This window comes from Bos taurus, chromosome 1 (assembly GCF_002263795.3).
Source record: "Bos taurus isolate L1 Dominette 01449 registration number 42190680 breed Hereford chromosome 1, ARS-UCD2.0, whole genome shotgun sequence".
Classification (NCBI taxonomy): Eukaryota; Metazoa; Chordata; class Mammalia; order Artiodactyla; family Bovidae; genus Bos; species Bos taurus.
In genome coordinates this window covers 143,835,629-143,850,567 of record NC_037328.1, presented here as the reverse complement: position 1 = coordinate 143,850,567, position 14,939 = coordinate 143,835,629, and the positions used below count along the sequence as shown (strand labels likewise).

General features: G+C 50.2%; 1 protein-coding gene across 1 annotated transcript; it reads left to right on the top strand.

The window, feature by feature from the left end:
- The first annotated feature begins 181 nt into the window (after nt 1–181).
- LOC512805 (cystatin B (stefin B)) lies at nt 182–3,633 on the top strand. The gene is made up of 3 exons (NM_001037461.2): nt 182–358; nt 2,773–2,874; nt 3,298–3,633. Exons 1-3 carry the CDS (start codon nt 293–295, stop codon nt 3,424–3,426), a joined length of 297 nt encoding a protein of 98 aa, NP_001032538.1. The 5' UTR covers nt 182–292; the 3' UTR covers nt 3,427–3,633.
- Nucleotides 3,634–14,939: the final 11,306 nt, after the last annotated feature.

Here is a 14,939-nt window from a genome sequence, read left to right as displayed (position 1 = left end):
GCGGCCGTGCTCCTGTCCTCCTCAGTCCGCACTGACCAGGACGGCCCGCGCTCCATTCCCTTCCGGGACGCCCCGCACCCATTTCCAGTCCCGGTCCCCCCCCCACCCGCCGCGCGCTGTGGTTTCGCCCGCATGGCACATGACCGCCGCGCCAGGTCTGGGCGCTCGACTCCGCTCGACCACTCCCGCGAGTGTCCGCTGCTCCGGCGAGTGTCCGCTGCTTCCGCGTGACTGCCGCTCCCGCGTGACCGCCGCCCGGTGTCCGCACGCTCCCGCCCCGCTTGCCGCCAAGATGATGTGCGGAGGGACTTCCGCCACGCAGCCGGCCACAGCCGAGACCCAGGCCATCGCCGACAAGGTTCGGGCTGTGTGGGGCGGTTGGGGTACTGGGGGCCGGGGGCGTCCGCAGGCAGCCCCGCTGGGACGGAGGCTCTGCGCCCGAGCGCATCCCTCCCTGAGTCGGGCTGGACGCAAGTGGATGCACCTCCCTGCCTGCGAAGCTCTCTGGTGCGGAGGTGTCCACTGGGTTAGGGGGCGCGAGGTGACAGAGAATAGCACTTAAAGAGCAAAGGATACGGCAGGCGGGGTGAGGTCCCCATGCGTGAATCTGGGGTCCGGGTCCCAGGCGTCCGAGACTCGGGCTGGACTGAGTGTAGCCCTTTTTGTATTTGGAGTGGTCTCCAATAAAAAGTTTAGAAACAGGAAGTAGCTGGGTCGAGGAGGCAGAGCCCGGTTCAGACCCTGGTCAGCTGTCCAGCCCTGCTTCCAGAAAAACACACCGGAGGATCAGGTTGGGGTGGGACGAGCTGGGCCTGTCCTGCCTGTCATCACAAGTAGGGCCCAGGAGGCTCGAGTTCTGATAAGAAGAAGAGACTGAAGACAAGCTTTTGTCCTTTAACCTTCCTTCCTGGCTGCTTTTTCCTAACGTCGGCCATGAGCTCAGCCCTGTTCCTCTCCTGTGGTTGGGACCATCTGACTGTGGTAAAGGAAGGGGCTGAGTCAGTCTCCTGAGACCTGTGAAAAGTAGGAATTTGCTGGGACTCCCAGGAGAGCCAGACAGAAGGAGATTCCTAGCTTTTCCCCTGTGGCCACTCAGAGAGCCCAGCCCTCTCGGCCTTTTCTTGGGTCTCCAGGCTGGAGAATTCCTGCTGGTCACCTGAGCTTTGAATGAGTGTGAGTTCCCTTGGGAGACGAGAGTCTCTGTCACTATGGCCTGCATTTGGGGTCCAGCCCTTGAGAGTGGACCGTCCTCACTGCCCCTGGGAACAAGGAGGCCGCCCGTGTGCTGGGTGGGCTCTGTGAGGGGCAGGGGCACCATCCGGTCACCTTCTGAAGTTTTCATCAACAGGTGAGGAGAAGTGAGGCCAGAGACAGACCTGTACCCACCACATCCAGTCCTATCCTAGGGCCCTCCCTGGCCCTCTGCACACCTAGTCACTCTGGTCTGGCAACTGACAGCTTCCTAGTGACCCGGGGCCTTCTGAGCTTTCCTTGGCTCCAGTCCAGCTCATCTTTCTCCTGGTCGGAGCTGTGTCAGTGACCTGCCGTCCTGCAGGCCTCCACCTCCGCTGCTCCACCACCTCCACCTGGGCTTCTCCCCAGTCCTTGCACAGGGTGGGGTTCTCCTGCCTCCACTCCTGAAACAGGTGATTCCATCCCAGACCCCCAGGAGGGTCTGTGGGTGTCACTTGGCCCTCCCTGGTCAGGTAAACTGTCTGAGGGTCAATTCCCTGCACACCTAGCAGGAACAGGGGCTACACAGGGGAGTGTTCAGTCAAAGGTGGGCACTGGCCCAGGGGGACACACCCAGCTGATCACCTGAGGACCCTGGCAAACTCGGAGGGAGCAGGCGGCCAGATTCTCACTACCTGACCCTCCCTCTGATCCTTCCCTCCACTTCATTCACAGGGAGGGCCCCTCCCTGAAGGCCTTTGTCAAGTGACTCACTGGCATTTATGATGGTGATCCTCTCGGCTGTCCGAGCAGCACACTCCTGGTCTTAACTGAACTCCTCCAAGCCCCACAACTGGTCTGAGGATTCCAGCGCAGTCAGCAAGCTCCTGTGGCTGCCAGTGGTCCAGACAGCAGCCTGAGCACTCGGAAACTAGCTTAGGTTTTCAAGTCAAGACAAAACAACCTGCTCTCCCCTTCTTCCTTAAAAATTCTCAGTTCCCCAAAGGCCAAGACCCTGGAAAACATGACTGATCTGAGAGTAAAGATCTGACACCAAAGATCACAAAACAGTCTCTGCCCAAAGGCCCTGCAACCTAGAGAGACCATCTAAAGATGCAGCAAAGCATTTTTTTCCCTACAAAAGTGCTTTATCTGCTGCATATTTTGTCACAGAAGAAATTGGGATTACGTAAGAGAATTAAGGCACGTCAATAAGATGGAAGATTAAATTTAATATTAAATTTTAACATTTTAAAATGTTTTAGCTTTCAAAGTAATTAAAAACTACATACTCTGTCAAATGAAGGTTTGAGTGAAAATGGTAAGGTACGAACTCATATACACTTTGTAACCATGAGAATAGAAACTATCTGTGTCTGGAAAAGAAAGGGCTAATGATACAGGCAAATGATTACCATTGAAACCTCAGCAGAATTAAAAAACTTTTCTGTACTTGAAATCAGGGCAAGCATTTTAATGTCTGCTCAGCTGTAAAGAACAAATGTGCTCTAGAAAGTATGTAGAATGTGGGCCTTAGAGTTCAGCTGTAACCTCTAATACAGGTGAGCTTACCTGTCTCTCCCTTCTCCCCTTCCCCAGGTCAAGTCCCAGCTGGAGGAGAAGGAGAACAAGAAGTTCCCAGTGTTCAAGGCTCTGGAGTTCAAAAGCCAGTTGGTTGCTGGGAAGAACTACTTCATCAAGGTGGGGTGTCCCCCTCAAAGGAAGGTTGAGCCTGAAGTGGGAGCTCACAGGTGTCCAGGGCAGGAGTGCTCAGCAGGGTCCTGTGGGAGCCCTCAGCTTCAGGGAGTTGGTGGCTGTCTAAAATGAGCATGTGTGTGCAGGCATGTGTGTACACGTGTGTCCTGCGGCTGCCTTGGAGGAGAGGACCAAGCCTCTTGAGGCCCGCAGGGCTCTGCTGGAGTAAGTGTGGGTGAGGGGTGCTGGCTGGGCACCCCCTGTACTTGAAGGAGGAAGATGGGAGTGTCCTCAGCCCAGTCTCTGGGGACATGAAGGGACGCAGCCTCCGGGCATCCAAGGCCTTCCTGCCTGTCCAGCCAAGTCCAGCGGAGCAGGGGGACTTGGGGTCAGAGGCCCCACCTGCTCCTCACTGGACTCTCCTTTCAGGTTCAAGTGGACGAGGATGACTTCGTGCACATCCGAGTGTTTGAAAGCCTCCCGCATGAGAACAAGCCCGTGGCCTTGACCAGCTACCAGACCAACAAAAGCAGGCACGACGAGCTGACCTACTTCTAGGCCCGATTTTGCAGAGTCCATTGCCCATGTGGGTCTCTCCTCTGCAGACCTGTCTGGGACCAGATGCGGTGTCCCTCGGGATGGGGTGGTGTCCCTGTTCCCTGCTTTCGCTGTGTTCATTTTTTTCTCCCAATCCATGATTTTAACTAAATTTCTTTCGAGGGGGGCTTGTGTTATCTTTAAATAAACATCTGTTTTCTGTTTTCACAAATTGTCTCTGTTGGGGTTTTTTTCTTCATCTGAAGCTATAATCACAGTAGAGAAGTGTCAGCAGGTGAGAGGTGTCCTGGGTGGAGCCCCCGCTGGGCCTCCTGCCGCCTGAGCCCCCTTCTCTGAGGAGCCGAGGAAGGGAGAGGGTGGCCCAGGTGGCAGTAGGCAGGTGGTACATCCAGGGTTCCGGGAACGTGTGCTCTAACCACAGCTCCACAGGCTGTCCTGGTGACTCTGTGTCGTGTCTCCAGGTCTCAGAACCCCCCACCCCATCGTGTACAGTAAGAGGGGGTGAGAAAATCTGACCCTAGAGCATTAGTTCTAGATGGACTCAGATACATTCACGCATTTCTGCTCGGGTAGAGATGCACAGATGTGTGCAGGGAGGCTGTGACCCGCAGGGCCCGCTGAGTGCCATGTCCTGCGAGTCCGGCCCCAACTACCCACTGACTGCCTGGGGTATGCGCTGGGTCTGTCTCAAGGCTTCCTGGTTTCAGCAGCAGGTTACTACCGTTAGTGAAGTCAGTCCAGTGATGTGTTTGCCGTGTGTGTGTATTCGTGTGCAGTAGAATGGAAAAGTGCACCCTGCGTTGTAAGACTAAACGCTGGGGACAGTTCTGTGTGGCTCAGGGTCCAGGTGGACAGCCTGTTCCTGAGGGCAGAGTCTGCCCCCTTCCTGTCTCCACTTCGTCTCTGGGGCAGGTGGTGTTCTGTGTCAGGCCTGCTGCTGATGGATCGGAGGTGCAGGTCATGAGGGCTGAATGCAGAGCAGGTAAACAGTCCTTGGGGAGCAAACAGACCTGTGAGAGCAGGAGAAGGAGACTCAGGAGCTGTGTGTGTCCTGCCCTATCCTGAGCTCTAGGACAGAAAACTTGCATCTTGGGCTCTTGGTTTGGTGAAACAGAAGCCAGGGAGCACATTTACATTGACTTGAAATCAGCTGTATTTCCACCTAGAAACTTCGAGTGAAAGGTGGGGGATAGGGGATGCTATGTAGGTGCCTGGACAAGGCCGAAAGCCCACGTCATAGCAGGGAGCGTCTCATAGCAGGGAACATGGAGCACAGGGACAGAAGCAGTTCTGATCACCAGGTTCAGACAGAGGGTCCCCCAGGTGTGTGCTGGGGGTGACAAGGTTTTGACACTAGAAGAGGTGGTTGCACACCACTGTGAATACACTGAACACCAGTGAAGTGCACATTGTCGTGGTAAGCAGACTTGCCTGCCAGTCCACAGGTCAGACTACACACTTCTACTGTAGGGACCACAGGTTTGATCCCTGGTCAGAGAACTAAGTTCCCGCATGTCACACAGGGCTGCCAAAACTAATCTATTTTTTAAAAAAAGGAAACCTACTTCAAAAAATAAATAGAATAAAAGAATAAATGAAACAGCAAAGTGTATGTTGTAAGAATTTAACCTCAGTTGAAAATTGACTCAGATGCAGACAGGACACCAAAGGCAGTTTGGGGCGGGGTGGCAGAGGGTTTGGGGGACTGCAGGGGGGAGCCCTGTCACTGTCCCTAGACCCAGTGTCCCCTTCAGCCATGGGTGCTGGCTCGGTGCACACCGCTGCTCTCCGGCCTTTGTGGTCATAAACTTGACTCTGGTTTGGAAGGCATTTGCTGAGAGATCTGGAGATAACCAAGCCTCGGAAAGTAGGCCAGGTGAAGACACGGGGGATGGAGAGCTGTCTCTATGAGCCGAGGACCCCCACAGGGCAGGAAGAGATGGGGTGGGGGGGGCTTCCTGCTGAGCCTGGGAGGGAGCGTGGCCCTGCTGACACCTTGACTTGGGTCTCTGGCCTCCAGAACCGGGAGTAAGGATATTTCTGTTGCCTGACACCCCCAGTGTGTGAGACTTTGTGCTGGCTGTCCCAGGAGACCCCTCAGCAGTGGGGCTGGTGTGCTGGGTGGGTGGCGTCTTCCCCTCGCCCGACTCATCCTCTCTCAGCAGCCCTAAGGGGGTTCTTCCTCTCCTGTGGGTTCCTCTGTTAAGTTGAGGATTAATCTCTCTATCTGAAACTTTATTCCTTTTGGTGTTCTGCACCTGTTCCTCCTCAGGACTGAGGAGTATAAGAGAAAACGGGAGTCAGGATAGAGCAGAACCTTGGAGCACACCCCCACACCCGCCATCCAAGTAAGAAAGCAAGCAGTTAACGATCAGATGGAGTCACAGACTCGGTGCCTGGTTCACATTCCGGAGTTGTATCACAGATGCCACGTTGTTGTTCGGTGGCTCAGTCCTGTCTGGCTCTTTGCAACCCCATGGGCTGCTGTATGCCAGGCTTCCCTGCCCCTTATACCATCTCCTAAAGTTCGCCCAAGTTCATGTCTATTACATCGGGGATAACCATCCAACCATCTCATCCTCTGATGCCCCCTTCTCCTTCTGCCTTCATTCTTTCCCAGCAGCAGAGACTTTTCCAGTGAGTCGCCTGTTTGCAGCATGTGTCCAAAGTAGTAGAGCTTCCGTTTCAGCATCAGTCCTTCCAATGAGTATTCAGGGTTGATTTCCCTTAACATTGTCTAGTTTTTATCTCTTCCCTGTCCAAGGGAGTCTTCTACGGCGCCACAGTTTGAAGGCATCAATTCTATGGCTCTCTGCCTTCTTTATGGTCCAGTTCTCAAAACTGTGTGTGATCACTGGGAAGGCCATAACCTTGACTATATGGACCATTGTTGGCAGAGTAACGTCTGCTTTTCAACACACCGTCTTGGTTTGTCATAGCTCTCCTGCCAGGAAGCAATCATCTTCTGATTTCATGGCTGCCATCACTGTCCACATTTTGGAGCCCAAGAAGAGGAAATCTGTCACTACTTCCGCCTTTTAACCCTCTTATTTGCCATAAAGTGATGGGGCCAGATGCCATGATCTTAGTTTTCTTAATATTTAGTTTGAAGCTGGCTGTTTCACTCTCCTCCTTAACGCTCATCAAGAGGTTCTTTAGTTCCTCTTTGCTCTCTGCCATTAGAGTAGTATCATCCACATTTCTGAGGTTGTTGATGTTTCTCCCTCCTATCTTGATTTAGCTTGCAACTCATCCAGCTCAGCATTTCTCATGATGGGCTCCATCTCTTCTTGATCTCTTCAGTGTCTAAGAGATCTGTCCTTTATAATGTCGATCTTTGGGCAAAATATTCCCTTGATATTTCCCATTTTCCTGAAGAGATTTCTAGTCTTTCCCCTCCTGTTGTTTTGCTCTATTTACATACACTGTTCGTTGAAAAAGACCATCTTGTATCTCCCTGCTATTCTTTAGAGTTCTGCATTTCTCCCTTGATTTTTGCTTCTCTTCTTTCTTTAGCTATTTATAAAGCCTCTTCAGATCACCACTTTGCCTTCTTGCATTTTGTCAGGCGAGTGTAGTCTCCTCGGTTCTGTCTCATCTCAACAAAAATTTGAAGCGATGGACATTAAAGCCCTTGGCGCATCACAGCTCCTGGACAGACCGTGTTATAGCTCTTAGACAGATCAGTGTTACAGCTCCTTGTTACAGCTCAGTTTTATTTAGAAAATAGCAGGAAAATACATCCTCAAGGCGTGAGGGCGTCCTGGCCCAAAGACGAGAAGAGAAAGGAGAGAGAAAGAGAGAGAGTGTGTTCGTGGGAAAAAGACAGAGACCTGGCCCTTTGGCTCGTCTTTTTATAGGTTTTTCCCTCCCCCTGAGCCTGCCCTGTGTAAATTAGGCTAGCCAGTAGTGCTGTTTGTTCTACCTGAGGTCCTCACTCCGGTCCTCAAACCTTCCTTTGACCTTCCTTTCTGCTATTTTTGCGGGCTTTTCCCTTCCTTGCCTTTTAGCCACTGCCATTTTGGACTCCTGTTTCCTATTCTAACTACCTAACACTCCCCCTCAAGAGATAGGAGGCCCAATTCTCTGGGAACAGGGGCGTCGAGGTCTTTCCGGCTACTTCCTGCTGAACTGGGATGGCGAGGGGCATTGGGCCTCCCCTCTTACTGGTCTCAAGCCTCAGAGTCCTTATATCAGTGTCCATCTAAGGGTGAGTGATATTTTCCGTGGTCAGCTGTAGTTTTATATATCTTTGTTGAACTGGCACCACATGTTATAGCTTGTTGACCTGGGCAGAGACAAAACAGGTTGACAATTGATAATATATGGAACAATCATAAGCAGCATCAATATGGCATAACAAGGCCTAGTAGGGGCATTAGCCAATTCCAAATTCCCGTCGCCAGGATGGCTCAAGTTCCTCCCTGTTCAGGGATCAGAAGATCTATCTTCTGTCTGTTTTGGAGTACAATCTCTACCAAGATGTGTTGGCACTTTAGAACTGTCCTGAGAAATCTTCTCTCCAGAAACTAGATTTCGTTTCATTAGAATGATGGTGTTTGTTTCATTAGAATTATTTGTTTGATTCATTAGATTCGTTTGCTTCATTGATTCGTTTCATTAGAGTTAGGGTGTCCATTAGAACGGCACTCATTTGCAGTCCTGAATAGGCATCTGAGATCCCCCAGAGGCTCACAGGTGTATTGAGTGTCCTCTTCTGTTTTCTTCCACGGCTTGACTCGTGAGTAGTGAATCCAGGAGTCATGTCCTGGCACCTTGACTGCTGTGGGGGCAGAAGTTTTTCAGGGTAGGGGCTCTTCCATGTGGGCTGAAGTTGAGCCTTTAGGGACCCATCTTTTCAGGCTTTAATTAGGACTTGAGTCCCTGGAGCATATAGTGGTGACTCCTTAGGATCTTTTGGGTCCTGGTTCATACCCCACAAGCGTATATCCTGTTGGAATTGCCCAATGGCCATGATATAAGATTGGAGGGTCTGAGCCTCTGGATCTAGGAAGAGGTCATTGACATAAACAAAAGGTCTCCCGTATAGCATCACATAAGGACTAAGACCAACCTGTTCCTTAGGGGAAATACGGGTGCAGAGGAGAGCTATTGGTAAAACCTCCTTCCATCCCAGGGAGGTCTCCTGGGTTATCTTTTTTATCACTGATCTTAAGAATTGGTTGGCTCTTTCTACTTTTCCTGAAGACTGAGGCCTCCAGGCACAATGGAGATAATAAGTAATGCCCAATGCTTTCGAGACCCCTTGGGTGACCTTAGAAGTAAATGATGTCCCATTGTCACTTTGTAATGACCTGGGCAGACCAAACCTCAGAATGATTTCATGAAGCCGTGTTTTTACCACCTCTTCAGCCTTCTCAGTCCGAGTGGGAAAGCCTTCAATCCATCCTGTGAATGTATCTATCATGACTAATAAGTATTTATACCCTTGAGAAATTGGCATCTGGGTGAAGTCCATCTGCCAGTCCTCTCCTGGGTATGTTCCACATTGTTGGACAGGCTGGGCCAGCTGGGGTCTTTGAGCTCCTAGGGGTTGTTTAATTGGCAAGTGGGACAAGAGGAGACCACTTGCCTTATAGTCATTTGGAGGCCTATTTTCCCCCTAAATGAGTGGTGGCAAGTAAGGAGTTAACCAACTTCCATTGGAAGTTTCCAGGCAGAAAAAGGATTCCCTCCTTTTGCAACCACCCCATGTGATCTTCTTGAAAGCCCTCACTCTTAGCTTTAAGAGTCTCACCTTCAGTATATGAAGGAGTTTCTGGCAAATTAGTCTGTGGAACTAAGGTGGCAATCTCTATTAGGTCATGGTTCTGTAACGCTGCTCTCCTAGCTGCCTGATCAGCTGCTTGGTTCCCTCGTGCCACTTCCGTGTTCCCTTTTTGGTGTCCTTTACAGTGGGAAACTGAAACTGCAGTGGGCAGATGGACTGCCTCCAAGAGTCGAAGAATCTGATCACCATATTTGATTGGGGACCCTCGGGTGGTCAAGTGGCCCCTTTCTTTCCAAACAGCCGCATGTGCATGTAGCACCAGAAAGGCATCTGGAGTGAGTGTAAATGGTTATTCTTTTTCCTTTTCCCAGCTCTAAAGCTCGAGTCAGGGCTATGAGCTCAGCTAATTGGGCTGAAGTACCTGGTGGCAGAGGCTTAGCCTCTGGTCTCAAAATTGGAGACTACTGCATACCCGGCTCTTCTTTTTCCATCCAAGACAAAGCTGCTTCCATCAGTGTACCAGATTTCCTCAGGATTGGTCAGAGGATCTTCCGACAATCCCTCTCGGGGTTTTGTCCAGTGGTCCAAGGTTTCTAGGCAAGAGTGAAAGGGGAGAGAGCCCTCAGGGGTAGGCAGGAAGGTGGCTGGATTAAGAACCTCACAAGGGGATATATTGAGGCCTGAATTTTCCATAAGCACTGCTTGATATCTGAGGATTTTTTTTGATCAGACATCCCTAAATGGCCTCTCCCATCTAGGAGTTGTTTTACTTGGGGGTTGGTAAAAATAGTTAGTTTGCCCCCAGAGGAGAGTTTTAAAGCATCTTCTATCAGGACTGCGATAGCTGCAAGATTTCAAAGGCAAGGAGGCCAGCCTTGGGCTGTTGGGTCGAGCCTCTTGGATAAGTAAGCTACAAGCTGGGGCTCAGATCCCAACCTTTGAGTTAACACTCCCAAGGCTATTCCCTCTCTTTCATGGACATAAAGTCGGAATGTTTTTTGTGGGTCTGGCAACCTCAAGGCAGGTGCCTGAGTTCAGGCCTGTTTTAGTGTAGCCTCTGCTGCCAGGGTTTCCCTGGTGGCTCAGAGGTTAAAGTGTCTGCCTCCATTGTGGGAGACCTGGGTTCAATCCCTGTGTTGGGAAGACCCGCTGGAGAAGGAAATGGCAACCCACTCCAGTATTCTTGCCTGGAGAATCCCATGGATAGAGGAGCCTGGTAGGCTACAGTCCACTGGGTCACAAAGAGTTGGACATGACTGAGCGACTTCACTTTCTTTCTTTCGCTTTCTGCCTTCTTTTGAGAAGTTCCCCACATCAGTGAGATTGAATCATCCTGTCCTTTTAAGCTTTCATATAGGGGCTGGGCAATCAGACCATAGTTGGGTATCCAGATTCTACAATACCAAGTTAGTCCCAGGAAAGCTTGCAATTGTTTCTGAGTTGTGGGGGAGGGCAACTGGAGGACTCCTCGTACCTGATCAGAGGACAGCCTCCTGGACCCGTGTGTAATCTGAACTCCTAGGTAAGTGACTTTTGTCTCAACCATATGCGCCTTAGCACAGGAGACTTTATATCCCCCTTCTGCCAAAAATTTTAGAACCTGAATTGCATGTTGGGCATTTTTCTCATCTGGAGAGCAAATTAGTAGGTCATCTACTTATTGTAATATTTTCCCATTAGGTCCCACGTCCAGATCTAGGAGATCCCGGCTAAGGGCCTGTCCAAATAGGTGGGGGCTATCTCTGAACCCCTGAGGTAATACTGTCCAAGTCATCTGTTGGCGTTTTTCTCCTGGGGCCTCCCACTCAAAGGCAAAAAGATATTGGAATTCTTTAGCCAGTGGTATGCAAAAAAAATGCATCCTTGAGATCCAAGACTGTAAACCACTTGGCACTGGGTGGGATTTCTCCCAAGATTACATAGGGATTGGGTACTGTGGGATGGAGGGGGACTACAGCTCTTGATGAAAGTGAAAGAGGAGAGTGAAAAAGTTGGTTTAAAGCTCAACATTCAGAAAACTAACATCATGGCATCCGGTCCCATCACTTCATGGCAAATAGATGGGGAAACAGTAGAAACAGTGGCTGACTTTATTTTTCTGGGCTCCAAAATCACTGCAGATGCTGACTGTAGCCATGAAATTAAAAGACGCTTACTCCTTGGAAGGTAAGTTATGACTAACCTAGACAGCATATTCAAAAGCAGAGACGTTACTTTGCCAACAAAGGTCCATCTAGTCAAGGCTGTGGTTTTTCCAGTGGTCATGTATGGATGTGAGAGTTGGACTATAAAGAAAGCTGAGAATTGAAGAATTGATGTTTTTGAACTGTGGTGTTGGAGAAGTCTCTTGAGAGTCCCTTGGACTGCAAGGAGATCCAACCAGTCCATCCTAAAGGAGATCAGTCCTGGGTGTTCATTGGAAGGACTGATGTTGAAGCTGAAACTCCAATCCTTTGGCCACCTGATGCGCAGAGCTGACTCATTGGAAAAGACCCTAATGCTGGGAAAGATTGAGGGCAGGAGGAGAAGGGGACGACAGAGGATGAGACGGTTGGATGGCATCACCGACTCAATGGACATGGGTTTGAGTGAACTCCAGGAGTTGGTGGTGGACAAGGAGACCTGGCGTGCTGCGGTTCATGGCATTGCAAAGAGTCAGACACAACTGAACTAAACTGAACTGAACAGCTTCATTTATGATCCGGAGATCTTGGGCCATTTACCAGGTTCCATCCTTTTTCTTTACTGAGAGGATTGGGGTGTTATATGGCGAATTGTGGGGACCAATAGTCCACAAGCAAGGAATTTGTTTACTAAAGTCTGTAGTCCCTCCTGAGCCTCTCTCTTGAGGGGATATTGTTTCCGGTTGGGAAACCGAGTGGGATCTCGGAGGACAATGATGGCCAGTTCAGCTTGGTGGGCTCGTCCAAGAGTCCTCTGGTCCCACACCTGGGGGTTAATTTTGTCCTCCCATAGTTTTTGGTCCCTCTCTATTGGAGAGGGTGTAATGGGTTCTTAAGTAGTAACCAGAAGCTGTAGGGCTCTAGGGGCTGAAAAGCTTCCCATCACAAGCGTGGTCCCCAGTTTAGTGAGTATATCTCTTCCCAGTAAGGGAGTAGGACACTCGGAGACCACCAGAAACTGGTGGGAAAATATTTGTCCATCCCAGCAACAAAGAAGTGCTTGGGTGAATCTTTTAGTAGTTGCTTTTCCTGTAGCACCCAAAATGGTACAGGTTTGGGAGAAGGCTCCGGAGTAGGAGGTCAGGACAGACTAGGTAGCCCCCGTGTCAACCAAGAAATTCTCAGACCTACCTGCCACATCCAGTTGCACCCTTGGCTCCAGCCCCGTGATGGTTATCTGTGACAGGCGGGCTGGCTGGAGCAGGCTGCTTCAATCTTCTCGAACCATCGTGAGGGAAGGCTTGGTGCTTGACCTTGAGGCTCTTGGGTCCTGAGGGCAGAGTGCCACCCAATGTCCCAGTTGATGGCATTTGTAGCAAGCCATTTGAGGAGACTTGTCAGGTTTGGATACTCTTTGGCCCGATGCCCCACCTGTCTACAGATTAGGCTTTTGCCTAGTGCCTTATCCTTCAGGGACTTGGGGTTTGCCATAGGGCTTCCCAGGAGGGTGGCTAGCATCTGGGCATGCCTGGTCTCTCCTTCTCTGCCTCTCCTGGGCCTTGGCCTCCTTCTCCTGTTCTCTGTTATAAAAGGTATTGGTGGCTGTCTGGACCATCTCATCTAAAGAGGAAGCAGGGTCCCGCTGCTGTAGCTGTTGTAACTTAATTCTGATATCTGATGCACATTGGGACAGGAATTTGTCCTTTAAAATCACCTGTCCCACGTAAGAGTCTAAGTCCAGATTGGTAAACTTTTGGAGAGCCTCTTTTAGCCTTTTCAGAAAGGCAATGGAGTTCTCATCGGGCTCCTGAGTTACTGCTGTGACCTGGGCATAGCTGATTACTTTTTCCTAGGCTGCTTTCAGTCCTGCCTTCACACATATTAGAAAATGATCCCTTTCCCAGATGTGTTCACGGTCATTATAATTCCAGTTAGGATGGGAGGAGGGGACTGTAGTTTTCCCTGCTGGGTATTTGTCACTTGACATGTGAAGGCCCATTGCATACCTTTGAGCTTCCTTTAAGACCCTAGTATGCTCAGGGTCAGATAAAGTTTGACTAAATATAACCATAATGTCCTTCCATGTCAAGTCAAAGGCCAAGGTAATATGCTGGAATGTATCTATATATTTGCCTGGGTCATTTGTATAGCTTTCCACGTCTTGTTTGATCTGTCTTAGTTCTAAGAGGGAGAAGGGCTTATGGACCCGGATTGGTCTGAATTCTCTTCCAGTTTCAACTAAGGGACATACTCAAGCTAGCTTTTGTGGAGCGGGTGCTCCCCGATATGGGGGCACGTTTGGGTACGAGGAAGGAGCACTAGGCAACTCAGGAGCTGTGGGAGGCTCCAGTCTCTTTGGGGGCATGGGAGATGAGCCCTCACTCGGGTTTCCTTCTCTTGGTTGCCTGTGCCTAACACCATTTGTCTAGCAGGCTCACTTTTAGCGCATACAACAATCCCATACTCAAGACAGAATTCCTTCATATCTCTTAGTTGGAAGAAAATTTGGACATAGGGCATCTCTGTCCATTTCCCTTGTCTTTTGCAGAATACTTCTAGTTGCAGGATGGTATTGTAATTTAAATTCTTATCCTCAGGCCAGTGTTCTTGGTCCCTCAGTGGATACTGTGGCCACGCAGTGGCACAAAAGAATTTTAAGCGACTTCTCCTTAGAGTTAGAGGATCGAACGGCTTCCAGTTATCAAGGATGCATCTCAAGGGCGTCTGCTGGGAAGTGGATTGGTTATTTCCCATCTGAAAGACAGTCATGACAGGGAGAAAAAGAAAAAACTAATAGGCCTCCTTCAGTTTCCATGGGTGGACTTCCTTAGGGGTGAGTCTTTCTGAAGCTTATACTACCCAGTACTGTTGCAATCTGAGAGCCAGGCGTCCCCGGGTCAGAGTGCAGATCCCCGCAGGCTGAGGTGTGACAGCCTCCTGCAGATAGAATCCCCAGGCAGGTCAAGGCAGGTCGGCCTCCCGAGAATTCCGGTCCCTGGGCAGGTTGAGGCGTGACGACCTCTTGGGTCCCTGGACTGGCGGATTCCCAAACAGGTTGAAGTGTTACAACTTTTCAAGGACCAGATCCCTAGTCAGGTCAAGGCAGGTTGACCTCCTGGGACCCCCGGACTGAAGTTGGGCATCCCCAAGGTCTCCAGCATGAGCAGTGCTAGGTAGGATTAAGGGGTTGTAATTTTAACTCATTGCCAGTTTGTTCACTGCCGATGGGAATATATACCCTGATGTAAAGCAATCCAAGCCTGTGCCTTGAGACTGGGAAACACTGTAATAGTCATAGCCTTATCCTCTTACTGCTCTAAGGGATTTAAGTCATTGATTTCTTCCCCTATCCTCCATAAGAGCAGGTTAGGGTGTCTCCGATGGTAAGCATTTTGTTGTCATAGACCCACTTTAGAAGTAATGACAAAGGAGTTGGTTATCTGGCCCTGTTAGGGGCATTAAGGTATTTTAATAATAGACCGGGTGGAGCCTACAAGCGGGCAGGGTCCTGATTGTAGGAGTTAGTAATTGGCTTAAGAACAAAATTGTTAAGAGGCAACAAACCAGATGTTCCATAACAGTGGAGTGGAGATTTGATCCAGGGGTATGTTTGTAACTTTAGGAGAAGGGTGGTAAGGGTTTGGGCCCAAACGGCTTGT